This window comes from Phallusia mammillata, chromosome 3 (assembly GCF_965637545.1).
Source record: "Phallusia mammillata chromosome 3, kaPhaMamm4.hap1.1, whole genome shotgun sequence".
NCBI lineage: Eukaryota > Metazoa > Chordata > Ascidiacea > Phlebobranchia > Ascidiidae > Phallusia > Phallusia mammillata.
The window spans coordinates 25,901,017-25,929,014 of NC_137254.1; the positions used below are offsets into that span (position 1 = coordinate 25,901,017).

General features: G+C 37.5%; 2 protein-coding genes and 1 long non-coding RNA gene across 4 annotated transcripts; 1 reads left to right on the top strand and 2 right to left on the bottom strand.

Annotated features, from left to right (window-relative positions):
- Positions 1–383: 383 nt before the first annotated feature.
- Positions 384–10,285, bottom strand: LOC145219200 (uncharacterized). Its single transcript, XM_080086595.1, has 8 exons — positions 10,001–10,285; positions 9,333–9,560; positions 4,492–4,923; positions 3,851–4,016; positions 3,306–3,443; positions 3,004–3,142; positions 2,213–2,358; positions 384–1,799 (listed from the first exon to the last, which is right to left on the bottom strand). The coding sequence occupies exons 1-8, from the start codon at positions 10,230–10,232 to the stop codon at positions 1,604–1,606; spliced, it is 1,677 nt and encodes a 558-aa protein (XP_079942721.1). The 5' UTR covers positions 10,233–10,285; the 3' UTR covers positions 384–1,603.
- Positions 2,285–27,991, top strand: LOC145219201 (uncharacterized). Of its 2 annotated transcripts, XM_080086596.1 has the most exons (11): positions 2,285–2,350; positions 8,412–8,633; positions 20,202–20,365; positions 20,936–21,069; positions 23,389–23,508; positions 23,717–24,166; positions 24,504–24,669; positions 25,211–25,348; positions 25,675–25,816; positions 27,010–27,155; positions 27,662–27,991. In XM_080086596.1, exons 3-11 carry the CDS (start codon positions 20,241–20,243, stop codon positions 27,846–27,848), a joined length of 1,608 nt encoding a protein of 535 aa, XP_079942722.1. In that variant the 5' UTR covers positions 2,285–2,350; positions 8,412–8,633; positions 20,202–20,240; the 3' UTR covers positions 27,849–27,991. The 2 variants fall into 2 exon arrangements, with proteins under 2 accessions (XP_079942722.1, XP_079942723.1); XM_080086597.1 differs by lacking the exons at positions 2,285–2,350; positions 8,412–8,633 and adding an exon at positions 19,506–19,617.
- Positions 22,793–23,751, bottom strand: LOC145219207 (uncharacterized). The gene is made up of 2 exons (XR_013857883.1): positions 23,686–23,751; positions 22,793–23,536 (listed from the first exon to the last, which is right to left on the bottom strand). It is a non-coding gene; the product is annotated as an uncharacterized LOC145219207 (long non-coding RNA).
- Positions 27,992–27,998: the final 7 nt, after the last annotated feature.

A 27,998-nucleotide genomic window follows, 5' to 3' on the forward strand; every position in this document is an offset into this window, starting at 1 on the left:
TGCTATATTGGCATAAGCGTATTGATAAGTCAAATTTGTTGTTTTATAAGCTTTTAGTTTGTATAAACGTCTGGCTCGTTTGAGCTGCTGTTTCTGTTCCAGACTGTCTGACGATGCCTTAAGCACAGCGTGTGGTCTACAATGCGCAACTAAAACAGCTTTCTACCCTGGAAACACGTCCTTTGACCAAACCTTTTTATCAAATAATAACGGTATATTATACCCCCATACTATCTAATGTCGATTTATTTAAGTTAGCATTTACGTAAGCTACCGAACAGATACGACTAAACTAGAACTGCATGGCCACATTATGGGTGCGCACTGTTATAACAACAACAAGACTGTATACAGTTTTTTTCTGTGTCAGCGTCTGGACTTGGACCCGTGCTTAAAGATTCCCGATAAGCCAATGTTTGCTAAAAGTTCTCTGCGTTGCGGAAGATGTTTACTTGATAGGCATTGTGTGATAGGCGCCACTACTCGGAGACAGTGGTCATGTACTTGTAACTTATCGAACCTACGTTTTAAAACATGCACCCACAGTACCACATACAAATTTACACTTATATAGAGGTGTTCAACTTTTCGATGTTATTTAGTGAGATATAATTTGTTTGCTTTCTATAGCTACAATTCACACGTATATAACTCATACCCCGGTTGAGAAACTTTGCACTAATTCATATTTAATATTTGATTTGTATAACACTTTAGGCTTCCATTGATACTGTTTGTAATCTTTTATTCTTTATGACTTTAAAGTATCCTTTTTTGCAATGTGTCGTAAGCGCGTACAACCTTTACTCCTATTGCAACTTATTCTGTACTCATCTTTGGAATGTAGCGTCATTGGCCTGTTCAGTCCCAACTCAAGATGGCGGTTTTCCAGTTATGTGCACAAACAATAACAAACTGGCGCATGGTTGGGCGACGATTTGCACAATAAACTACTGGCAGAAAAAGTGCTTTGGGCAATTTAAAGGCCGCAAGCTACAAACAATAATATTGGTAGTTCACTACAAGTTCAACTTGGAAATTTATTTCCTAACCTGTTGCGTGGTACAGAAATGTAAACTCAAAATACCATAACACTGTTAACAATTTGACTTTAGTATGCCGTATTTGTGCGATTTTGCAACATTTATAGTGCGATTTTTTTGGTAAATCCTAAAAGCTAGGTTCCTATTTGCAATTCTTGCACAACACATTGGTCCTACCCTACGCAGATATTGTTGCCAAGATGTTGAGGCTAGAAGATTGTTTAAATGAATGCCAACCTTCCCTTGTACTTGCACATGCATTGTAACCTTTGGTGCTTTATAAAAACTGTTTGATTCTCAACTCTGTTCTGCATGTGGTTTCTTTAAACCGTAGCAGCATGCTTTGTATTCCAGATACACACACTGACACCAGTAGCCTAAGGGCCAGTACCATCGCAGGTCCATTGTTTCACAAAGCATTGAAGGCGCCTAAAATAGCACTGTATACATTTACGAAAGGCTGTTCTTTTTTCAGTTTCTTTTCCTTTCAGTTGCTGTAAACCGTACCGTATGCCGTGAATCGACATTCACACGATGTAATTACAGTACACAAAGTCACGTCAGAAATCGACGGCATCCATTCGGGTGGCATGTTCTCGCATTCGGCAGTAGACGTAGGAGCGGTATATAAGATAAATGAGCAATGTACATAGCGACACGCACCACGTCGAAAGTCCCATCACAAGCACTGTGGTTAAAATGAACTCAACCCGGGGTTTGCCGTCGAAATTCGGGACCTGCTGTATCAGTTCCAGCCTGTAAAATATCGTTTAAACATTTTTTAAATTATGTTGATTGGAAAAACAACTCATAAAAAACTTGAAGCTAAAAATTGGCACAAAAAGCGAACGATTGGAAAACTCACTTGTTAATAATTGTTTGTTATTGTATTTGTGCAAACGTTAGTCAATTTTCTCTTTGAAACAATCACATTTACTGGAACGTCGGTGTTTTTATTTAAACTGTTTATAGTTTCGTTTGCCAAAGGTCGTCTTTTGTCTCGACCTTGACCTATGTTTACAAACAAAAAATGTGGAGGTTTGTAACAGTAAACTAGTATTGCTCTTTTGCGCTATTTTATGATGGTACTGGATGGTAAAAGCCTTAAGTTTAACACAGTTGCGCAAGTACACTTTTTTAAGAATTTAATGTTCATTATGTCAACTAACCTGAGCACTCCTATGGCAGGGGTGAGAACAAGAAGCGCTGAAACACCGACACACATCAGGAATGAAGCGACGCAAAGCAGAATGCGACCCACGTACCACCAGAATGTCACATGACCATGGTCGCGCCACAAAACACGTGTAAGTACCTAAAATTTGTGGTTGTTTAAATTTCCAAAAAAGGTCACGACAGGCAGTTTTTAAATCTGCCACACCAACACAGTCGCCTTACTCCAAACATCTATAAAATGTTGTAATTTTTTCAAAACCCCTTTCCTATACAAATACCATCAGGTGTTGCCTACATATTGATATGACTTTGTTACGCCCTGTTTGGTTCTGCTGCAATAACGTGCTGTCAGTACCCAATTCAAACTTTTATTAAAAGAGTAAAAGCGAAGTCCAGCAGAGCAGATGTAACTGTCGCAACACAGCCTCCGCTCAACACCAACATTAACCCTCCCCAAATGCCCGCTTCCAAGCCCCGTGGGGCCATTTCCCTTTCATAATTCGCTACAGCGACGTAACATCGAATGGCAATCATGACGTCAGAGAACGGTACCAAGATTAAAACGTCACAATTCCACCATAATGCAATATACTTAATTCTAGGTCCATGTTGCGATCAAACACACTACGCATAGATCCGTTGTTTACTAAATCATAATATTTTAGCCTTGCTTACAACACCATGCGTTGAAGGATATCAAGTGCAAATTAAAATGATTTTTAGCGCAATGTCCATAATCATCATTAATTGTTGCTATAGTTTTCAACGGTTTGTGCAAACTAACCAGAAATAACATGCATCCTCCGGCGGCACCGTCGATAATTTTTGAAATCAAAGCCGCCAGCAGACTTCGGTTAAGGTCATTATCCATCCAGGCGTCACCAACACCTCTGCAATCTCCCGCCACTGCACATTCCCAGCATCTGTTGTGTACAAACTAATGTTTAAGAGACTACATTCTAAACACAAAATCCTGGTAAGAATTGCACTGTCTGCATTGTTTAATTTTGATTCCTAAATTGTTAGTTAATGACACTTTTTGTAAAACAACGTCTTAACTATTGCGGCACGCAAAGAGATACTTACGAGAAACCAAACTCGCCCATGTGATAGGAAGCCGAGTGCACTCCCAACGCGCCGGTTACTAGTTGTAGGGGCATCACCGCCATATTGATGACATATGCAGATATAAAGTGGTCATGCCAGGTTACCATAACAACCAATCTGTAAGAAACAACAAAAAACTTGGGCTTACGCAGTGGTGTCATGTAGCCTAAGTATTTGTCGTATTGCAAGCAGATCTGTACATAACTTAACGTAAGCACCAAAACGTATAAAACGGTAAAACCAATAGACGATAGGGTCCTTGGTTGAAACAGAATCAGTCGGTTTATGTAAAGAAATATATATTTCGCCAAAGTGGCATCACCATTTCCTCAAAATCGATATCAAAGTGAGTGCTAAACCAATCACGGCAAAATGATTAAAAGCAATAAAACGTTACGGTGATCGTCAGTTTAAGCCATGCTGTTGATGGTTTTGATCTATTACAGAAACCGTCGTTTTGATTTCTAAATCGTATTTAACTTTTCGCTTTTCAATTTTATTGCAAGAAAAGTTTGAAAAATTACCTTGTGAATATCGATAAAAGCAAACTGGGAAACGATCCGATGATAAAAACAGGTTCAAATACTTCCATGGTAACGCGTCTGTGTTCCTCCAATGAACTCAAAGCTTCTTGTGTTTCCATATAAGCCAGAATAGCCGACATATTGCGACATAAACTTCCAGAAAAATCTAAAACAAATCAGGTTTTAAAAATCGCATGTCCACGCAACGCAACATTGAAATTTGATTACAAGGCTTTTGAAGAAAATTGAAATGAACTATAGCGGTGTTTTTAAGGACAAAATTTTTAATGTAGAAGCATCAGGCCGGTAAATCATAGGCTGCAGACAGTGAACGTTGTTTCGACGTATCTCGTCAGTGCAGCTGGTGACGAGAGATGGGCAGTATTGGCTAGTGTAGCCATCCAATGGTACTCCAGTTTGTTGGGAGTAACATGGTGTAAAGCCATGTAGTTGTGGCATCGCACAGAATAGGTAAGGCATTGCTTTGCAGCATGTTGCTCCCAGCAAAGTTGAAGTGTAACTGTTACTTCAATGGGTTTTTTTTCATGCGCGAAAACATATGATGCATAAAAACATATGAAGCATTAAACTTAGAAACTCCTTAGGTAAGATAGCACTGATTAAAATTCAAACCCACTTACCTACCCCTACCTCGCTCTTGTTCTCATCGCACTCGTTGTACAAAGTCCCGACAACACCACCGCTTTCGTAATTATCAGCAGATTGTTTGTTCTTTTTATGACGCAATACGTGTTCCGCGGTGATCAACGGCACCGGTGGCAACGCAAGCACCTCGCTGTGTTTGACGTCATTGCGTGATGACGTCACTAAGTCTTCTTCTGTGACAAACGCACTCGGAAAGTGTTGACCAGGATCGCGTACGCGCGTCATCAAGGACGCCGTGTGGTTGTAATGGTCGCTGCATATGACGTAGAAGGTGACGTCAGCGATGAAGGAGAGCATAGGCGAGATGACGCAGACCACAGCGACAAATACGCTGAACGTCCACGCAAGGGCACTCTTCTTTTCCTTGCACGCCCGCTTGCAAACACAGTAGTTGGAAACTTCTAGCTCTAAAAACGCAACAAACAATCATTTGTTCGCATTATAGGCAATTACTCAAAATTATAAGACGTAGATAGTTTTTAATCCGTTGTACGCGTACATGCCACTAGTGGTCGTCTGAGCTTGTAAGATGGCTCGCTAGTCGCTTGGACATTATTTTAGAATTGCTAACCGTGCATGTTTAAAAAAAATGCCGTCCTGGTCAAGAAGTATGGGCCTATCCCTTGTTTTACCCATTCAAACAGGGTTTAGGTGCTACGCAGCAATACAAATGTAGTCAGGTGGTACGCATTCGTGTAAGGTTTAGAACCACTCAATGTTTTTGTTGAGTCCCAGGAAAATTCACTAGTTTTACCCTGAATGTTGATCCAAATTAGTAACCTGCCTCTTTGCCAAGTAGATAGCACATAGCCTAATTTGAACTGCAAATCATTTTTTCTCTTCAGGTGCGCTTAACCTTTGCGGTCGTTATGAATTTTTAACGTCAAAAACATTCGCGGTTCCGCAAGTATTCCAGTACTGCGGACTCAATAAAACTTTAATGTTAACCTTTAACGCAAACTAAGCGCTTTCTCTTACCAAAACCACGCAAGCATACGCAATTTTCTTTAGTCGATTGGAGGCAAATGTACCACACAATTTCCGCTTAAGACACCCTGTACATTACTATGTTTGATAAAGATTCAATTGGGGTGCGATTTCGTCATAAATTGCAGATTTGTATAAGGTAACGACTTTGGTAATCTATATAATCGACTTTATGTCAGTTTTTTGGAAAGAAACACTCAAATAGTAATCACATGTAAACTTTTGTTCTATCCCCGATGTAGTTGTGTTTGCACATTTACGAATAAACATATACACAGCAGTATAGCCATATACAGCAGTATGGTTTGTTGAATTTTTGTCTATTTGTTCATATTCCTTTTTCTATCAATTCGGTGCTTTAGCTTTGCACCATTAAACCACACATGCATTAAACATTACAATGGAAGAAGGAAATATACAACGTGGTCTGGCACATAGGTTGTAATACATTAACTTAAATATTCTGCTTGTATATTGTTCCTGGTTGTCGATATAATGTTTTGCACGTCATTCGGACATTTCGACGTTTTTTGCACGCCACGTTGTCAAATCCGAGGTGACTCATACATATATAGTCTCTACTGAAACATTTTGGTAATTACCAATCGATGTACATCTGAAGATTTCATCGTTATTCTAATTAGAATAAATGAGACCCTTCAGTCAAAAATGATATCACGAAATTGGGTCGAACTTATTGGTACGCAGAACATTAGCAAAATGTTGTTTTTTGGTAATTGTCCATTCGTAGGCGTATAACTCTATGTCAAATCAAATATCTGAAACAGACTAGAGGCGACTTTAGGGGTTTTAGGGTATTTAAGATGGTTGTTAAATTTAAGGCTAAAATCCAAATGAGCAAACACAATACTTTCGTTAATTTTAGGGCGAAAATCAGAAATAGCAAACATAATACTTTCGTGAGTTTTTTGACAAATCCATAGAACGAAACATGTATTTTGAAACCATGGTTAGCATGCCTAATATACACATTCATTAACCTTGGTACACGCTTCGATATTGGATGGTGACTCATTGTTAAACACGCTGATAAGAAGACATTAGGTGAAATTTCTCGTCTGTGCCATACGGTAATTATGCGCTTTACCATAGTCAAATGCCAAATTTCTCAAAGCAATAAAGCAATAAGAAAAGCAATAAGGTTACCAAAAGTAAGGTGGGAAAAAGAAATCAATCTAATTGCAATAAAGGGAGGTAATATCGTGTTCAATCCGGAATTTCTGTCAACTCCTCGAAGCAAATGATTATTTTCTCTTGACATTGACTTTAGTGATTTGTCTCTTGCTCTGACTATTACATCATGTGAATGTGTAAATAACTAGGATTTTACGACTTTAATTGATTTTTTAGTAATATTTAGACAATGTTAAGGATGAACAATTTTTTAAATACTCCAAATGTGTTAAAACTGTGTTGCAATATGTGGTTGATAAAATTGTGCCACATTATGTAACCCTATCGCAGGGGTCGGCAACCTTTTCATTGCGGACCGCTTTTGAAACTGAAATTTTATCGCGGACTGGCCTTCAACAAAAATAAATACTTAGCAATGAAAACGCTTAAATTACTTTATCTTTTCTGGCATACATGGACTAAATGTTTTGAAGTATTTAACTTGAAAAAGTATACGGCCCGGTAACAAACTCCTCGCGGACCGGCGGTTGCCGACGACTGCCCTATCGCATAAAACTTATTTTTTACAGTTACAGTTATTATTACAGTTGGAATGGAATTATTTTACCGTTAATTATTCACACCAAGCGCAGTTAAGTGCATTTTTTTATGACACAAGTTTATTTCCTTCCAACTTTTGGGGAGGAATTTACTTTAATTTATACTTGTGGTTTAAACAGACACGAAAACAAATATGACCTGTGAAATTGATAAAATACCCAATTTTAAATGATCTTTCTATGGTTTAGAATCTACCAGGAAGTATATTAGGGAAGAACGAAACTATTGTTGAGGAAAGAATTTGTCGAAAAACGTTCGGATCCACTGTTTTAGGCTTTCATAACAACGTCAACCTTTGCGCTTCGTTAAAATAGGTTTATGTAACCAACATTTGTAAAATTGCATTGCTAAAATTAGTTCTATACCCGTTGGTATTTCCAGCTTCAGCCAACGTAATACGTGTTTGCATTAGCTAAGTATTGCACTTCGACCGCAAAAATGTAGCAAAATTAACCAGACATTCGCATTTTCATCAACATCTCGTGTTCCGTTCCATTTGTATTTGCGTATATTGCGTGTTTGCATATCGCGAGCATCTCTCTGGCACTGTCACGTAAGAGACTCTTGCATTATTGACGAGCCTTTTCGCTGTTTGCTGCGGATACGGGCGCTTGTCCTTCATGCTGCCGATTAAATGATACGCCTGGCGTGGTTTGCGATCACTTAAACGCGAGTGACAAACGCGAATCCCAATTGGTTTGAGACAAGCGATTACATCACAATTCTATTGAACACTGAGAACATTTAAATCGAAGTTTAGTGGTTTTGTTTTGATCCAACCTGTAATTGTTTTTCAGTTCTGAATAAAGCCCCTTAGAAGCTTCTAGATTGTTCCTTTGTATTTGTAAGTCTGTATTGAAACCGTATTAGCTTGCTTGTTGGTCAACGTACAAGCATATAACTTATATACATATATATTTGAATTTTTATATGTTTGACGTGAATAATACATAATGGGTTCTTCAAAGTCCCATGTTCAGTGCACTATAAGCACAATAAGAAACATTGTGACCATTTCAAACCATCTCAAAAAATAACGTCCCAGACAATTCAATAAGCCTTTCATCTTTTCTGAATCATTCCTTATAGTCCACCTGTCTGGTAAACAGGTATATGTGAGTTCAATTTCAACAGACTGTGCAACACGTTTCAGGAGATGAATCAGCAATAAATGAAGACCACAGGCACTGAGGTGTTAAACAAGGCGTGAAAGAACAGGTAACAAAATCCTTCAGCAATCAAGCGACGCGCTTGCTCGTGGCACAAACAATCCCAATGGTCACGTACAAACAGAGCACTAAAATACAGCAGACTTCCACACCTATTGTGTTGTTTGGAGATTAAATGAATGTTGGAAGCAGCAACGGATTTGCAGGTGAGGTTAACATGGCCTATATATTATTATTTGTAATAATGATTATTTTCTCATAACTTCGTAAGTGGGGTCAAAGCTTTTATCTTATTGGCAGTTTTACGCAGTCAGCTGTTAGTTGTGTTGATTAATTAAAATTTGTTTGTGCTTTTTTGTCATGGTTTAAATGACAGCGGTTACTTGTTCTTATTCTTGCATTGTTTTGTGGAGGTTCAAGCTAAGACTATTGTTTCCATTCACTTGTTGGTTAATTTGATGCGTTTGTATGTGTTAGTAATTTACGTAGATGGTAGTTAGGAGATGTAGAGGTGACAGTGGTTGTACGTTATTTTTTAAGCAATCGTTACCCGATTATTTTAATGTTAGTTTATAGCATTTGTGTTTGCTTGTGGTACATATTGTGGTTTACATGACTAAATGGCTATCTTAACCATGAATAGCACCACGTGATCATATTCAGAAGGTTCCAGTGTCAAAAAACAGCGGTTATGTGTCTTAAAGGGTACTGAGAGAGATTCGTGTATGTTTGTTGAATTTTGCTAATGTCAAACATGTGAGCTTACAGTTTGGTGCTAAAAACAAAAACACAACATATGCTATGTTAATTCGCATCGACATGTGTAATAACGCCTTTGACGATCACAGTGTGGTACCAAACCCTGCATCAGACCACAGGATCTTATTCGACTCAGCTTGACTAACCTCTTGTGACAAGACGTACGTTTCGGCCCGCCATATCAGTGGTGATTATATCGGGGATTCCCCGACGAATTGACTTGATGCGATAATTTCGGATTTGCGTTGCATCTTCGCTGGCTGCTGATGAGACTTGTCGTTGATGTTTACCATGTGGTCTGTCGGAGTCACGCGGCGCTGGGGAAGTCCGAGGGGTGATCACGTGATCAGGAACACCGTATATTCCACTTGAACCTTAAAAAGCGTACTTTATGTATTAGGCTGAACGGTGGATGACTTTAGACTTGTTAAAGTTTTCTGTCTGTCATTATACGCCACTGTTGTACGCATCTCCCGTACTAAGTCTGGTGACTCGTAATTATATAATATACTCAACACAGTTTGTTTTTAAGGGTACACATTTATTTGGCTACTATTAGGTTAAATTATCGTTCAAGTCAATGGTGTTTATTTTTGGAATCAGATCTCTGGAAACATAGATTCAAAAACAGACAATGTAATTTTGTGGCGTTATCGTAAAATAGTCACATTTTCGCAACATAATTTGACCTTATCCGTTTGTTAACTTGCTACAGTGATAAAGAATTCAATGTGTAGTGACAGGTTTGATACAAAAAAATGCAAAAAATAAGGCGTAACGGCTTAATAGCACAATAGCTTATATCTCTGTTTACCTGTGGTCGTCCGCATTCGAGTGTGGTCGGTTGTTTCGGGTACGCTTAAAGTAAAAGCAGTCGATTGTGATCCAGGTCCTCGGTCGAAGCTTCCAGAAGCCAGATTTGCGCATTCTTCAAACGTCATTGTTCCCTGCCGCGTCAACCTCTTTCGCTTTTTGGTTCCGGACCGCGTCGAAACGCCTTCTTTGTTTTCGTTTTCCGAGCGGTCTCTCGGAGAATCTTCTTTCATTTTTTATGCACTTTTAAGAGTATTTGATAGGTTCCTAAATCAAATCATACGGCACCTGGTCAAACACTAAGTTTCAATTCATTGGTCGTAATAGTGATTATTAATAATAACATTTTTGTCTTGAGCATTGGTGCTATAGCCAGGGAGTTCGAAATTGGCCATGTCCTCTCCGAAATTTTTGAATGTTTAGAAACTTTAATCCAGTGTGGTTTGGTACTTATCATGACTAAACTATCAAAGGATTGTATAAATTGCCAAAAATGACTGTTGTCACCGAGTTGAAAGCTGAAGTCCACAGATATTTGTATTCATGCACAGGTTTTTTTAAGGTTTGGTTTGGGTGACCGCTAAGTAGTTTTAAGAGACCGCAAGTGTTTCATTTAAATACCAAAAAATAGCCATATTTGCGTAAACGGGAATTTTGGGAAACCGCTGGAGAAATTTGGGGGACCGAAACTGTTCATGCATACATGAAATGAAAAAATAAATCGCGTTGGGTGATCACGTGAAACCCCAGTTTTGAAAGTCACGTATTTGGTAATAACCCTCAAAAACATCAGCAAACAAATAAGCTTTAAAAAACATCAGCAAACAACGGTATTGGACAACAAATTATTTCGCCCCTTCCAAAATTTTTACCTGGCTCCGCCACTGGGTTTGTGAGTATTTGGACAGATCACGCGTTCTGGTCTTCTTTGCTATTATGAAAGTCTACTGTGACTGCAAATGTTGGACGCCACATAACACAGCTAAATTATTTAACATTGCTACGAAGTAGTTTATATTAGGAATTAAAACATGTTTGTACATAATACAGCTCAATTATGTTATATTGGTACATAATGGTTTATATTGCGAATTAAAACATATTTGTACACAGCACAGCCTATAATTATGCAATATTGATACAAATTGGTCTATATAACGAATACAGCTATATTTGTATATAACACAGATCCATTATGCAATATTGGTACAAAATGGTCGATATTACGCTTCGGCAACAGGCTTCTACATATCATAGCTGTATTTGTGCAAATTTCTTATCACTATAAACTCTGAATATATGTTGTTAACTAACTCTACTAACATTCTACACTAAACTACCAAACTGTTGCCCACTTAAAAACAAAACAATTCGTCTCCGAAATGAACTATCCATCAAATTTCTCTTTCAAAATTCCGATGAATTCCTAAATTATACTAACAAAGTCCAGAACATACGAGTGCAACAGTTATTTCATTATTCTGCTGCAACTCAATGTTATAGGTGCCACAAAACCAGCTTGTGTGGTTAAAACTTAAATAGGTATCGCCTAATGACACAGACTTTGGTTTCAATAACCCAGCCTCTAGCGACAGAACTCCTGTAATGTTAAGCTTAACCTTCGAAAATTCGCCGAACTACTTGAATTTAATGGAAACTGAGAATTGCCTTTGTCCTAGTAGGTTTGCCATCAACCGCTAATCCTCTTTAATGTCGGTGCACGGTTGTGCCTGACCTGTACTGTGTGAGTTGAACGTTGAAAGCACGGCACGTATAGGAAATATTTTGCGTTCCTCTCAATTGTTTTGACACACGAGCATCGCATATAGCTTGCATTATTTACGAGCCAGTTCGCTTTTTCAAAATTCGTATTCGTTTAAACGTTGGTTTCATCGACTTCAACAGTTTGTTTAACGTTTAATTGAAATATTGGCTCCATCTATCGATGGAAGCTGTTGCTAAAACGAATTTCATTTCTCTACTACCTGTACTTAACACGGTACTCTTATAGATATTTGGCAGGGGGACAACTCCCCATGTATTGAAGCATCGCCTATGCTATATTGCTGTATTTATATTTACAAATTTTGTGAAACCTAAAATATTTACTTTTTTACTTTATACAAAACAAAATCACAAACTGCGTATAAGGTTCATTACAGGCTCCAATTCGCCAGTTGGTCTATTTCGCCTAAATGAATAAGCTTAGCAGCTACACGCATAGATTATCTATCAATGTACGTACACCGATTACATATATTCTCATATCCATGTGTGCCTAAATTTTATTCACCTTTATTCTAAAGCAATCATGTCGCTGTGTTTTCTTTCACCAAGCAACATAGAATGAATTGAAAGATACAAACACATTCATAAACTCCTTAAACACTGACTCAATCTATATCAAGGTCAACTTTTCACCATGTGAAAGTTTTAAAAGTCCCGGGGCGGTCGTGTTGTTATTTTGGAGCGCATTATGTAACCTAAACTGCTTAACATCGATTGAGATCGAGATCAGGTGGCCAGGGGCGAGATTTTCCGTAGAAAATATCGCTAACTTGACCGAGGTTTTGTTTGCCCTGACAATATTCTTGTTGCTCAATATAACACTGCTAACATGGGTGGTTTTCAAGAATTATTCAGTTGTGCCATCAAGCAAAGACGTCGCAGAAATTTTAACCGGTTTGAAACGAATTCGAGATAATCCAACCGCGGTTTGCATTTCCAGTTCGCTTTACGCTTTTCGATTCAGCAAGTTATTGAAACTGCGTTGTACCTGCACATGTTATTAGATGACTTCAGTTTACCCAAATATCCTGAAATCGCATTACTTTCCTGTTTACTTTATTGCTGATTTCTATAATGAAATTAACACTGTATTTTAACGTTTAGTTTTTCACATCAACTCCGCTATATACACACAACTTTTCGGTTTAAAGTTACATCTGTACGTTTATATGCCCCAAAAATCACAGGAGAGCTATCAAAAGTTTTTCCTGATTTGTTTGGGCAAAGAAAATTTTTTGTACATAAGTGTAAATTTAAAAGCATAATACCTTTTGACATCAGATCATTGAACCTTTGGGAGGTTAATGAGTCAGAGCTATACGAGCAAAGTGTATGTGATACTCACTCATACTTAATTTATGTTGACCTTTAAGTTGTTTTGATCTGATATTCAAGGCCAGTCGATATTTGTGTATGATTCACGTTGATTTTGTCTCGATTTCGAACTCCTGCCTCGCTGGCTGGGTATTTTCCGATTTGTTTTAAAAAAAAAAAATTTATTTGGCCCTTTTTTCACTGTGCAATTATCTAACCTGAATTTTATCTAACCTCAAGAACTAATTTAAGGCGGTAGACTTTATCTAAATGGTGTTAAACAAGTTTTACGTTGACGTGCTATTTCTATACTTTTTATGCAATAAAAAATATGCAAGAAACTTTTTGTTGCTCGTCGAAGAAAACGGAAAAAATAAAAAATATTTCGTTAGAAATATCAAATATCAAACGACTGACGGCTGAACTTTAAATACCATAATTTTGTTGCTGAAAGTCAACGCTCTGAAAATGACAAATAATTTGCAAAACCTTAAGCCCCAAAGGACCTTGAAAACCATACATAACTTGAACCTCGCTATATTGCTGCCGAAACCACAACGTGACAACTCATCAGCACAGCAGATAGGACAAATGCATTTCACCCATCCTATGAAATGTGTCACGCCCTGTCAGAGTGGTTTTGCGCTCGGACATTGAAACAAGGCTCCAGTTTCAAAACGACATTAATTATTGAAGCAGTCGTCCGTGCCGCCCGTGCCGAATCGGCGAGTCATTGCGGCTGGACTCGTGTTTCTGTATTGTATCGCCCCTATGACGCGTGACAGGGCATGTCAAATGCACAAAAGGGGGCCATGTAGCGCATTTGCCGCCGAAAACTGTGACATAATGTTGGAAGCCATACTACACTTTTTTTTAAAACCCCCAATAACTTTTAATTATTGCGGTTTCCTTAGAGGTGTTTCGTGTTGTTAGTATAAGTGGCACCTAAACGCGAATCTGTTTGCTTTTTGTAATAGTTTGAAATTGTTAGTCGTAGAAAACCATTCACTAAGTTTCCCAAATATATTACAAGTTGCATTTGGTAACTAATACTATGTTTAAAAACTGATGGCGCTTTTGTGGTTGTGACGGGAACAGTGCCCTGTGCATTTTTCCTATTGGTAACAAATTTTGTTCTAGGTTACAGCATTCGTATATGCATAACGCAACAAATGCAATGCTTTCCTTTATCTCTCTTTTTAATATAGCTTCTGGCGGCTTGTAAGTAAATACAAACGTTTTTGCAAATGGCAAATTATTATGAGTTACTTTGTTTCCACAAAATTCAATATATCCCCTTTCCACAAAAATTTGTCACGTTTTGTTCTGTCAATATACCTGCGTAAAATCGACCTAAACGAGCAAATATGGAAATATTCTGTTTTGTTACAAATTACAACTATCGGTTGTAAATAACACCTTAAATAGTTCGTTTGCAAATTGCTAAAACAGAAACGACCCTTGAAGTCCTTGAAAAAATTGTACCGCTAAAACCAACTCTTTGTCATTTTGTTTCCACTTAATAATCTAGGCCTGCTTAATCAGTGGGTAGTTTCCAATCTCGCGGCAGTGTGATGCCGTTTTTTAACGGCTTCCATGCAATTATGCCAGTTGCGGCAATTTATGTCAATGTCACTACCAGCATAAGCGTTTATGAGCAGTTTTCACAACTGTCTTTATTCACTACACCCTATGCTTTGTAATATAACCTACACTGTATGTAATTTAAAAGAAATATCAACGTGTTGGCGTCGTAAGTGGTAACAAATCCTTTTTTTCGAACCTGAGTAATCATTTTGTACTTTGATATGTTAGGGCCGTGTATTAGTACCGTTTTACACCACCACCATCTTTTAAAAAAAATCGCGATCGCAATGATATACTGTATCATGGCAAACAGACATAAACATTAAATCAAAAAGGGTAGCCATTTTTTTGTTTATGGTTATTTATTGGGGCATATCACAATACAAAATAGTTTTGGGTAGAATTCATTTGAACCAGTAAATGATGTGCCGTGGCTTCCCAAACATCTTGTCATTTTTTGTAAAGCTATCTGATTTTGTAATACCGCTCTAGCGTTATAACAAAATTAACAAAATCTGCATCACTGGACAACAGCTACACACACGTTAAATATTCCAGAAAAAGGAAGCAGAAGTTAGTTTGAACTCCAATTTTTAAACGAGAGGCATACATGACCGCTATAAAATGATTTTCGCGTTGTCTGTAGTGTATACACCCCCTGTAGCGTATACACGCTCCACATCACAAACGACTTCACGTCAATGCAAACGGTTTTACAGGTCAACATCAAAATGCAAGTAATAAAAACATACTAAATATCGTTTTCTAACATACAACACACGCGCTGTTGAGGACAAAGTAAAACTCGTCAGACAAGACATTTTTGTCAGCAGATGATCAGTATATCACCATCCGAACATATTGCATTCATACATGCCCTTCACCTGCCATGCAGCGATAGCATTTCTGCATTTGGAAACCCGTAGATCAATAACGCCGTTTTTGGTGATAGAATCCAGAACCGCAAAGTTATTGATTACGACATATAACGACATAGCCACATCTAGTGGTCTCGTTGAAAACTGCTAAAAAGACACTACTGTGTGTCTTTGTGCTTGTGTGAGTGTCTACGAAATGATTACAGCAGGAACTTGGCCGAATGGTCCGGCACGCCTGACCCTTATACAGACATAAAAACCCTGATCGGGATTCGTCCCCGGGTGTGTCCTGGGTTCGAACCCCGTGAAAAAAAAGGATTACAGCAATGAATCTGCGTCGTATGAAAAAAGAAAAGTAAACGGAAAAATATAAGAACTTCGGTGGCATAATTTTCAAATATATTTGTAACAGACGATGGATAGCACTCGGCCTTATACTTTGGGACCCTCTTCGTATTTCCCGTAAAGACTCAAAAAGTCATTGAACTAATTGCATGGCCTAATGTTCTGTTTAAAAATGTTTGTAATCATTATAAACTATGACATCGAATTTGACAGATTTCTTTTTTTTTCAACTTTTGGCGCTTCTTAGTGGTGTTGTACAAAGTTGATAAGTTGCCTGTAGATGTCGCAATTGTACGTCTTTTTTGTGGAATTTTTCCGTGGTATTGTTGCAGTTATGGTTAATGTTCAAACAATCTTCAACCACTAAACCCACATACTCATTTGATCCCCAAGGTCCCCAACGTGTACATATATTCCCAACTTTTTGCATAAACACTTCATGTGCATATCCGGTTCAGGAAAATTTGTTTGTTTTTTCAGTAAAAGGCGGTAAAAACTTATTTTCTATTTTTTGCCGTTGTCATTCAACACAAATTTGTCTGGTTTTTCATTTTTTTGGATTAACAACGACTTGTTATTGCCGTTCTCCCTATATACCTAGGTTGCTTGGGAGGTTATGTCGCAACGCGCATGTAGTGCACAAACGACCGCCTACGTTACTGGCCCCGGGCGTTATATAGCCGTAGATGTAATGGTGATACCACCAGCTCAGCCACAATCTTTATTTAAAATATTGCTTATTTACCAACTGGTACGACCCGTAGCCGAATGCTGCTACAACATGTACAGTGGTTTGAGGTTAGGAAAGTTTAGTAAAAAAGGTCTAAAAAGACAGTTTTATGAAGTACCACTAGCAGTTTAGGAATGTGTTATGTAGTAGACAATGCCGACAAATTGAGGCCCTTATCACTTAAGAAATATGTCACCCCTCAACAGTGGTTCGAATGCAAAGAAATTCGCGTTGTATGGTTGCAATATTTACCTATTTGCACTGGAGCTAATTTATTCATTAGCTTTTACCTATGATAACCAGTATCAAACAGAAACATACGATATGCTTTACATTCAAACACTGAAAGTGTACTAAAAATATGGCAGTTCAAATTGTTTTGTTTCTTTTACACCCCTTCCTTTGATTCCTTGTAAAGACCTGCTTGTTTGCTTAGTGCAGTAGTTCTCAAACTGTGCGTCGCGACGTCCTGGTGCGTCGTTTCAATTTTCCAAGGGCGTCGCAGAATAGTTCCGTTTTGTGGCTTTTTGTTGTAAAATCAATAAACACAACTTTAATAATAAGTTTCCTCGTTGAACTTTTATTTGCTGGTGCGTCGCAAGTCCAGAAAATTTTTCAAGAGGCGTCGCAATAAAAAGAAGTTTGAGAACCACTGGCTTAGTGGATAAACCACTTCTACAAAACAACTTCAAAGATGCTCTCTGGAATGCAAAAAATGCACGGAGCTTAGCATGAATTGCAAAACAAGTCAAAATTGTTTTTTGATATTTGCGTACAACTAACTTAGATTGAAATTCCGATTCTTGTGTATACAAACGGTTGTTGTTTATTAAACCGATCATGATCACAGATTAGCTGTGGAGTCAGCGTCTTTGTCACATTTTTCGTGTGAGGAATTTATTGTAATGCGATCAGCTGCGGTTGAATGTTAATCTTCTTGAAGGTACTAAAGTTTCGGGCAATTAATTGCGAATAATAAGCGGTGTGGATTGTCGTGAACTTATATGGTTTCGCAATTTTCGCGTTTTGATTGTAATTAGGAAGCTGAAGATATTTGTGGATTTTTGAAAATGTTGTTATTTTCCAGACAGTTGTTTCAAAGTAAACGGTTGTTTTTTTAATTTTTTTCACCATTTCGTTTTTGAGTGTTAGAAAGGAAACAGATTTAAAAACCATTAAAATTACTTCTCACTTTGGTGCGATTTTAACTTTCAATTATAGCCAGGGTTGCCATACCGTCCTTATTTATAAGATTTGTCCTTATTTTGAAGGGCAATGTCTTACAAAAACATATTGTCCTTATTTCTAAGAAATGTCGAGTCCTTATTTTGTCTTGTTTTCAACAATTACAAGTCAAATCCCTGCTGCAAGTAAAAGTAAACCAAGAGCTGTCGTACTAATATGCATGAAGTATTTTGTACGAACCAAGGAGTCACTGGCACAGATTAATTCTGCCAAAAAAATGACCTGTGATATGTCATGGCTCGCATCAATGCAAAGACTTGTTCAAAAACGTTTGTTTCGTTTCGTATAAAAATTAATTTTCGGTGGTCCTTATTTTATGGTCTATGTCGATGGCAACCCTGAGTCCCTGACTATAGCAGATGTAGCCGGACATTTTTGTACATTCAACAACTATTAAAAATTTTGCCACTGGGAATATGGTTAATTTGCGAGCCCAAACAGCATCTGTTTTGTGGCTCAGTGTAGCACTCGGTGCCACCTGCAGTCCTTACCCAGTGTCATTTTATTCAGTTATCCACCGACCCGAGAGGCTGTGCCATTTTATAATTTAATACCGCACAAATCGCATTTGCTTCTGCTAGAGCAGAAATAGTCCAATGAAGGCATTATATCAATAGTCAAAAGCCTTGGAAAGCGAGATTTAGAAACAAATGCTGGCAAAAATGTATGTTTTTTCACCGTGTAATTAAGTTACTTGTTGATATTTAATTGGGATACTTTAGATAATTTAGTCCGTTTTACCGGGGTTTTAAGACAAACTAGTTTGTGGCCCAGAAAGAAATTATCCTAAGGGTTTCGCTTACAATCGTAAAATGTCGTAACAAATAATTAAGAACATACCGATTGTACCCTTGGCGTTTAATAAACCTCGTTAAAAATGCATGTGAAAATGTGTAGTGAAAAATTTATGTCACAATAGCACTTCTGTAACGCTCAACAACGCAGAGCTTTGTTCAGCTTAAATCATGAGTGAGTTTGTAGTGCACTGAAGTTTGATTAAGGTATCTCGGTTGCAATTATATTGGTTATTCGTGCGTAAATCTTGTCACAAGCAAATTGCCTTTCGGGGTCCTGAGGTAAAATCAATTTTAGAAGCATGAAACTGCATAAGGCTTTAAATTTGGTGAATGTAATGAACAGGTGCGTTTACTGTAAAAAATACAATCGAGGCGTTTTTTATTTAACAAGCTCATTAAAAACAGGAATTTGTAGAAGTCTATACATGCTATGTGTGCGCAATTTGTGCGTTTTAAGACCAAACAGTTTAGATTTAATGTGCAATGTAAAAGTCTTTCTTGTCGTTTTTGTTACGCAAGGTAAACTCAATTTAATGTATGCAGTGAAGTTAGTAATTCGTGAAAAAATCAGTTCATTCCGTTTTGTTTTGGCTGTTTTTTTCTTGGGTTGTGGTAAAGGATTTATGGTAAAAAGACTTTAAGCTGGTATATTTTTGTAGTTTTCCGTTTGGCGTGGATGGTATTTGGACAATAAGCACTGAAAATAGGCTCAGATCGAAATGCGCTAAACTAAACTTTACGAGGAAAACATGTTTAAGAATTACGGGCTCGCTACAGTATGTTGTAAGTACTGGGATGTAGATTGATCAACGCGGTACTTTTCTATGACAGAAGATGATTATTACTTGTGACAGGCGGTGATTAGATTATTGGCCCAACGGAATAACCACAAGCATGCAGTCCGACGACGACTGATACAAGATATATTGAAAAAGTTAGTTCAGCAACTACATTTACAAACACTACTTTGCTGCTTTATTTTTTCTTGCATTGAAGTAATTTTAAATACGTGCGCGTAAAATCAACATCGTTTCCTTAAATATATTTAACAATATTTGTTTACTACGAAGAATTTATTTGGCAGTGAAGTTCTTAACGATTCTTGAATACACTATTTTTAAGCAGATTTTTAGCAGTTAGGCAGATATTCTTGAATACAATACTTTAAGCAGATAGTTTGTTTTGGAGTTACTTATAGAAAAGTCCTGGTGCTACTCGTATGTATTGACGCGGATATTAAAACGCTACAATACTAAATGCAACATCGATTGTTCACCACATACAATTGATTTGGGTTGTTTTTGTTGGTTATACACATACTTTAAAATACAATACTTTTAAGTAGTTGTTTGTTATACACATACTTTAAAATACATTACTTTTAAGTAGATATTTTCATGCTGCTTACTCATATGTATAGTAATGTACCGTTTGTGTAATAAATTAGTCATAGAGTTTAACTGAACCAAACTTTCTCACGAAGTTTTACACAATGACGGCCACGCATTCTTGTTGCAGGTTGAGAATTAACTAGTTCTTGGTTGCCGTAACTGAATAATGCATCACACCCATTCAGCCCAGAGCTTTGTACTAAAGCAACGTAAACAGCATGGATCAGTGTCATCTCCGCCAAACTCGTTCCAAGTCCAGACACTCCCAACCCCAACTAACCACCTTCTAAGGTAGAGTAGTATTTGATATTAGTATTATATAATGCAGTCGAAAAAATATAGTTTTTATCGGCAACAAATTATTTCTACTACGAATTACAAAAATCTGCAAACTTAAAACAAGTTATGGCCCAGGAATTTCAAAATGCAGTCCAAAAAATGTAAAATAATGTTTGTCTAAATATATTGTAACAGTGTATATTGTATCACCTATTGGGGGCAAGGATTTATTCCTGCATGAACAGTAACTCTATAAATAGCCTGTTGTGTAACACCGCCTTCTTCTTGTAACAGACACGTATAACTCTCTTATGGTATATTTTGGAAACGTTGCATAAGCGTGTTGTGTTTTTATGTAAGCAACGAAGAGGACAATACAGGGATTTGAAAAGTTATTTGTTCAAAAACGTTAATGCCAGAGTACTTGTACATATAGAATACGTAATGCAGACGTTCCAACAATCACAGTTGTCAATATCAGTGCAGGTTGTCAATCGAGTTAGAACCGGGTATATATACGCACTGAAGAAAAATAAACAAGGTGTGTTCTTGAGTGAACATATTTGTACTTATATTAAACAGATCGGATTACCGTGCTCAAAAAAGCCCATCTCAAAATCAGTCACCAATCAAAGTGGGAACCAACAACACCAGCCGAAACCATACACCAATGCAGCCGTCTCAATCACCATGGTCGCTTAGCAACCAGCACTCGGGTGAGTTGAGGTCATTGTACTTTTGGAATTTGTGCCGTCCGCTGTCTCTCTGTCTATCGTACGATCTTAAATCGATACTGATGTCCCTTGTTTACTCATTGCCGCTCCGTTGCATGTGGATTTATCGGCTCTCAAACATGAATATTGATTAGTCATCATTGGCTGTGCGTTGCGTCGGCCGCACTCCGCCAGTTCTTATTCTTGTCAGCTGTAGATGAAGCTGTAATAGGCACTTTTGAGTGGCTAAGATAAAGTAAAGGTCTAAACTATAGCTCAGCAGCCTTAAAGAAGAAGTAGACACATACACCCGCTATAGAGTAAGCAACAGCGACATCTTGATTTTAAACGTTTACCGTAACGTTTAAAGAAAATGTGTTTATATCATATTTCGGCTGTTATCTTTATTTTAAAGAAAATGCAGATTTCTAAAGAATATGAGATGTATTTGTCGCAAAGTGCAGATTTTCCATATAATCGAACTTGCAGTACACAGCAGTATTCGTGTTGTATTGAGATTTAATGAAGCGTCTTGAATCGTCAAAGAATATTTCTCCCTAGGCCGTTGTAAAATCGGAGAATCGAACACCTGATTAGCAGAGAGACAACATAAAAAGCGGATTAAAGGTTTTCGTCACTGAATCTGACAAAGGGCCATAACCCTAAGACAGTGGCCCTTGACAGTCAGTAATTGGCCAAGAAACTGAGTAAAAGTGTTAATTTATGCACCTAGCAAATGCTTTCGTTAGGACAATGCTCGGGTATTTTAAACATTACAATGTTTCGAGAAGCAATGAGATTATGGCCAAAAAAACATGACACTAAAGAAAAGGCTGAGAAACACTGGCGAATTTAAAGATAGTGTTATGTCCAGATTGTAGGCAAGTACAGTCACCGACTGAGAGTTTGAACTCAAACCAGGAATTAAACGAACTAATCGGGCGAACTGCCCTCTGTTTACATCGCTACAGCAGGACTTTCGTTTCGCAGCAAGCAAGATTGTCAAGAAACTAAATACTATGAAACTAATTTTGGAAAAAAAGTGTATGTTAGAGTAACTATAGAGAACCATATAAGTGTAACTAGGGTTGGCAAGCCGGTCAATTGACCGGTCAAATACGGTCAATTGACCGGTCAATTGACAGCGCTTTATTTAACCGGTCAAATACTATTTTTAATTTCAAAAATAAAATGTGGTAAATTTTCTTGGACTTGCTTTTTGGTTGTTGAAAAGGATAATTTATTTCTAATAACCCTCGGGTAGAACAGTTTAGGGCATACTCTTGTGTTAATAAGTGATTTTTAAGCTAATGTAGATGTGTTTTGTTCATTTGAAAAAAATCCCATAACAATTAGGATATATTTTTCATTTGAAATTAAGATCTGATTTACGTTATGGCAAACTTTGCAAGGTTTCCAATGCAATTAAAAAACATGGATCACTTCCAGCACCGTTTTATCTTAATAAATTTGAGTGTGATAGGTCCATGAGGGGAAGTTAGTTCATTGGTATTTACTTAGGCATTTTGCAAATGTTGCACATTATTACTGACAGATAAAAAATCTAAGTAATTTAAACCATCTGTGTAAACTTGTAGGCCCACAGTCCTTTTCTATAGTTGATCCAAAAATTGTTTGTAGCTATATATTTAGCTTATAATTGCCCAGAATAGATTTTTGTAGATAAGTTACTGTTCAGTACTTATTGGGATAAAGTACGTACATATCAAGCTTTTGTATATTCCTTTTTTGTCATGAATGGACAACAGCTGAACAGCATAAATTACGATTTTAAGCAGGATAAGCGAGTTTTGCAGTTAAATCTCAGTCAAAATTAGACTTTAATCTGATGTATATAGAATATTATGAGAATCCAGTTCACAAATGTGATTACTGAATGAAAATTACAGACACACAGATGGAGCCATTGATGAAATGAAGCATGCAATGCAGTCGGAAAAGTCTGTAATATAATATAAACTGAACATTTCCTATTTCACAAACAAATTTACATGAGTTGAAACCTTCATTTCCATTACTTATGGTTTAGAAGAAGATTAAACTTCCAACTTTTAACTAAAATTGCAATTTAATAATGAGAATAGTATTTGACCGATATTTGACCTATTTGACAAGTATTTGACCGGTCAATTGACCAGATTTTATTTGACCGGTCAAATGCCCAACCCTAAGTGTAACTAATCAACCCGAAAGCAATGTTATTTGTTAATAGCCTTGTCACTGTTATATGTGTAATGGTACTAACAAACTGTTAGCAATTGTTGATCTTTCTTCGCGATACGACACAATCGTGTATTCCAGTTCCACCGAGTTCTCGTCCTCCCAACCCACGTAATTATCAGATCAAATCCATCCGTAGAGGAATACCCGATATCGTCACCACGGACGTGAAGGGTCGAAGCTTTCGGCTTGCTCGAAAGGGTGAGTGACAATGTTTCAGTTTTTCGATCTACAAATACAATTAGGTCCAATCAGTGTGCACTGTATGCAGCTTAAATATTTTCCGCGTTATGAAATGTTTTGTAGTTACTTTCAACTTGGTGTTCGTTTTCAATGATATTGTATCGCTGCTATTGCCACACACAGAATAAAACTAACTTGGTTTAACTCAACGAAGCATATTTTGCAGGCATGAAAATTACACACAACTGCATTTGTCGGAAAGAGTCAGCAAAGCGTCGAAGTCCGCTCGCATGGGCTTTCAGTGTTCTTGTCGCTTTGATATGCGTCATTCTGCCCCTTGCCACCTTTTCTGCTGACGTCATGTTCTTCGTCATCTCTCAACGTCAGTTCAATGCAACGGGCGAGCTTCTCGTGCAAGCCAAGATTCTGGCTCCGCCAAACATCACCTCCCACGTACAGTTGCCGGAAATTCCTGTTGCCCACAAAGAATGGCATGCCGACTCACACAAAAACAAGAAACGGACAAAAACTCGCCATAGAAAGCACAAGCGGTCTGTAGACGATCCAGTGTCACTGGTTAATGTTCTCAAGCAGCAGAATTCTGTGGCATTTGCCACGCCAACCGCACCTACCGTCACTTCAGCAGATGTAACAACAAATCAGAATGTGACTTACGGTAAACAAAACATTTATATGCCTTTCTGAAAACATTTCTAAAAAAGATAACTGCATAAATGCTTCATGGCAGATCCCAGTTATAATGTCCATCTTACCTACTTACAGTTTATCGTTGTTTAGGCAAGTTAATTCCTCTCAGCGAAACCACCCTAAAACTGAATAAGGCCCGAAAGTCTGAAAATTGCTAATAACTTACGGCTACCAAACGCCAAAACGTAAACTTTTTGATTTTATGAGAAGATTTAAGTCGCATGGCTCTCTTATTCAAAAACCATGGCAAACCGATTGACAAATACGAACATGAAAATTGTTCTATACTTACATTTAATTTAAAGGGAACGAAAATCCAATATGTGGTTCGCTTACTGGCTTGCTACGTTACATGACAAGCAATGAGGCGCAGTTACGGATGGATGCACACCATCACGTGATTACTGAGGTGTTTGAACCGGTCATTATCATTGGGTCGTTTCCTTCCATCATATTGTGTATATTTACAAGGTATGCTATAAAATATTTACGATATCACGCAAGGGTTACCTAAACTTCTGTTGCTTTACGTTTGCAATCATTGGCATAATCAGTTCGTATTTCACTGTAAGTTATAGAGTCATTATTTAAGTTCTGGCATATAAAAAGGTATAGTTACCGTTTAAAATACTTCTTCAGTGCATTGGAATACAAACAAATTTCTTCTGGTATTGCAAAAGGTGTGTAAAGTGTGCGTTCTTAAGCGTGTTTACCCATGAGGGTACGAAGCACGAAAGCAGGGTATAAGATAAACATCTACTGAATACATGACATAAAACACTAGCATATATGTGAAAAAACTGTTGCTTCGGAATAACATGCTATTTACTACGTTACGGTTTACTTTTGTCGGTAATTGTACACTGGAAGTACGAAGAAATTTCAATAAAACTTAAAAGTAAGAAACCCAAAACGGTAAAATGTACCAAAGTGATACAATCTTCAGACACACAACAGCTTGATGCATGTTACATATCAGCTTCATTCCCTTAACAACACCTTGTATTTACAGGCTCGTGGTAATGGTGACGTCACACAACCACATCATTTCGGCCTACGTCACCAACGTGTTGGTACTTCCTTTACAGTTGATCACTGGTGCTCTCAGTGTTCACGCTGCTGCTTTTCACGTGGGAAAAATAGGTTTTTCGTAAGTTATTCGCTTTTCCTGATTAACTTAGAAAGCACTGCGATTCAAACCAATTTCTGTCATTTTTGACCTACAAATAGATTTCTTTTTAACAAAAGATTTATCCCGAGTTAAACGATTATACGTAAGGGCAAAAGGGGCGCTAAATTCAAACTTTTCTGCCGGAGCCAATGCTACACCTTCCCAATGTCTAACATACCATTGTCAAAAGCTACTTTTTCATTTTTTTTTTCGAATTTGAAGACCAAAATTTATAGAAACCAAAATATAAAACTTGCCAGCTTGGCCAATACATTGCTTAATTATATTGTTGCTTGTATGTTTAGATGCTGGCAATGCGCAGTCCTTAACATCTGTCCAGAAGCTGGATTCGATTCATGGTTTCGCAACGATGTCAACGTCGCCTTGTTTATTTCACTTGCTGCTAAAATCTTGGACGGTTTAGCAGCGGGATGCGTCATATTTACAGTACGTACGACCATTTCAGTTAAAGCCCTTTGTGCTGAAGTAACCCTTGTGTGCATTAAACCTCAGCTCACAATCGGTCGTTTGTTACAGATTTGTAAGTCGGTTTTTCGCTTTTCGGGCAGGGTTGGGGCATAGGTTTCTTTAAGAAAACGACTTAATTCGGACCTGACTTTCCACTCGGTGTTTTTTTAAAAAAAAAATTTAACTAACTTAAAGTAGCCAGTTGCTGGACCTGACCTTATGCCAGACAGCCTTAAAAACGCCTTGATTGTCTAATGCAGTGGTTCCCAATCTTTTTTGTTACACTCCCCCCTTCTCCAATTTTCGAACTATTCATTCCTCCCCAAAATACGAAAAAATACAACATAAAAAATTATAGCAATTTAAAATATCAATTTATTTCACATTACAGCTGAATGCGAAATTTACTCTTGTTTGCGTTCTGAAAGTGGTTGTATACGCGGCGCAGTTCAGCTAAAATCTACACACAACAATGATATGTAACTAAGAATCTAATTTCATTACACATACTGTTTACTAATTGTACTGTTCAGTTTTTAAGCAACTAAGCAACAGCCAGACTGTCAAAAAACAAAAATGTTAAAACAATGGACTTTGCTACGACAATAATCGATTATTTTAAGCGCATGAGACATAGCCTGCGGCCGTATATACAAGTAAACCTTATAATTAGGGATGTCTATTTCAGAATCTTTCACAGCCGGTTCCAAATTTGAACTGCATACAAATTATAATGGACATCAATGTATACACAAAAATATTCTGAAACATTTCCAATGTAATTTTTTTTACAGTTTTTATGAAATTCCTCCCCTGAACTCATAAAATTCCTCCCCGGTTGGGAACCACTGGTCTAATGCGTTTGCTGTCTTGGCCTTTCCTGAGTCTTTAATTTATATCCCTGTCAAATCAAACTTTCGAATTTAGTTTATTACGAATTAAACACTACTTTGGGATCTAAGACAGGCATGAATAGCTGAGATCAGCCCTGAAGCGTCGATGCAGACCAGCGATCACGGCACACTCATATAGAAATCATAGTACCTTAGGCTTTGGGATCTAAAACCCAATTTCACGTAGTGCTAATTTTGCTTTTGAGTATATAAACTGCACATTTTATTATTAAAAAATCTTATTATTTTTTATCTTATTGTTAAACAAAAAATGTTTAGGTAATATTTCGATCAATTTGGAAAAACCAACGTCACGGCACTGTATGGAGAGAAATAGCTCGAGTTTTTATCACTGCAACGTCAGCGGTCACGTGTATCCCGCTTACAGCGCTCCTAGTGGCCACCCCTGCGCTTGCAGTTCTCAGGTAAACGTTTGTAACCTTGTTAAGTTGTTAATTTGAAATTCAACCCTCTCCAAATAGTTGAATAAATTCTAGATAAGTGTTGAAATAACTGTTGACGTTTAAATGTGAACAGAGTACACAAAAGCTGCATCTTGTTTACCATAAAAAGAAATGGAAATGTTAAAATCAAAAGTTGAAAATGAAACGGTTTTACTAAACAAGATCACGCGATTCTGTTTCAAACAGACAAATTTGAATGTAATAAGTAATAATAAGTAAGTTGCAGACAGTGAAAACTGTTTCGACCTATAAGGTCCTATCTGCACAGCTGGTGACAAGACATAAAACGTTTCTGGTGTCGCCGTCTAATGGCACTCAAGTTACGGGCTAAAAAGCCATGCTTTACCAAACAGTGTTAAACTTTATAGGTTGAAACAGTGTGCAGCTTATTTATAATTTATTGGCTTGATGCTATTATAATAAGTCATGAATGGGTAAGACACTTGCCTAAATTCGGGTTCCTGTAGATACGAGTACATCGAGTTTGTGCCGGATTTTGCCGGGCGGGAAACCACTTCTTTTCTGCTGATGATTCTGTTTGTCACCGGGGTCTCCGCTTGGTGCTCTTCCATATTTGCTCTATTCCTGTATCTTCTATATCGATCTTACGTGTATTGTCGGATGAAAGAACACTCGGACTTTGGGAGCATATAAAAGTATTTTTGGCCGCTAAACGCAAGGCGCAATGGTATATTGGCGGGTTTTTTTAAATCATCAATTTGATGGTGTTGCGTTTTTGACGAAGAATATTTTTGTACGCTTTATGTTTTATTGAATAAATTTATTTCTCACACTGATTTTGGT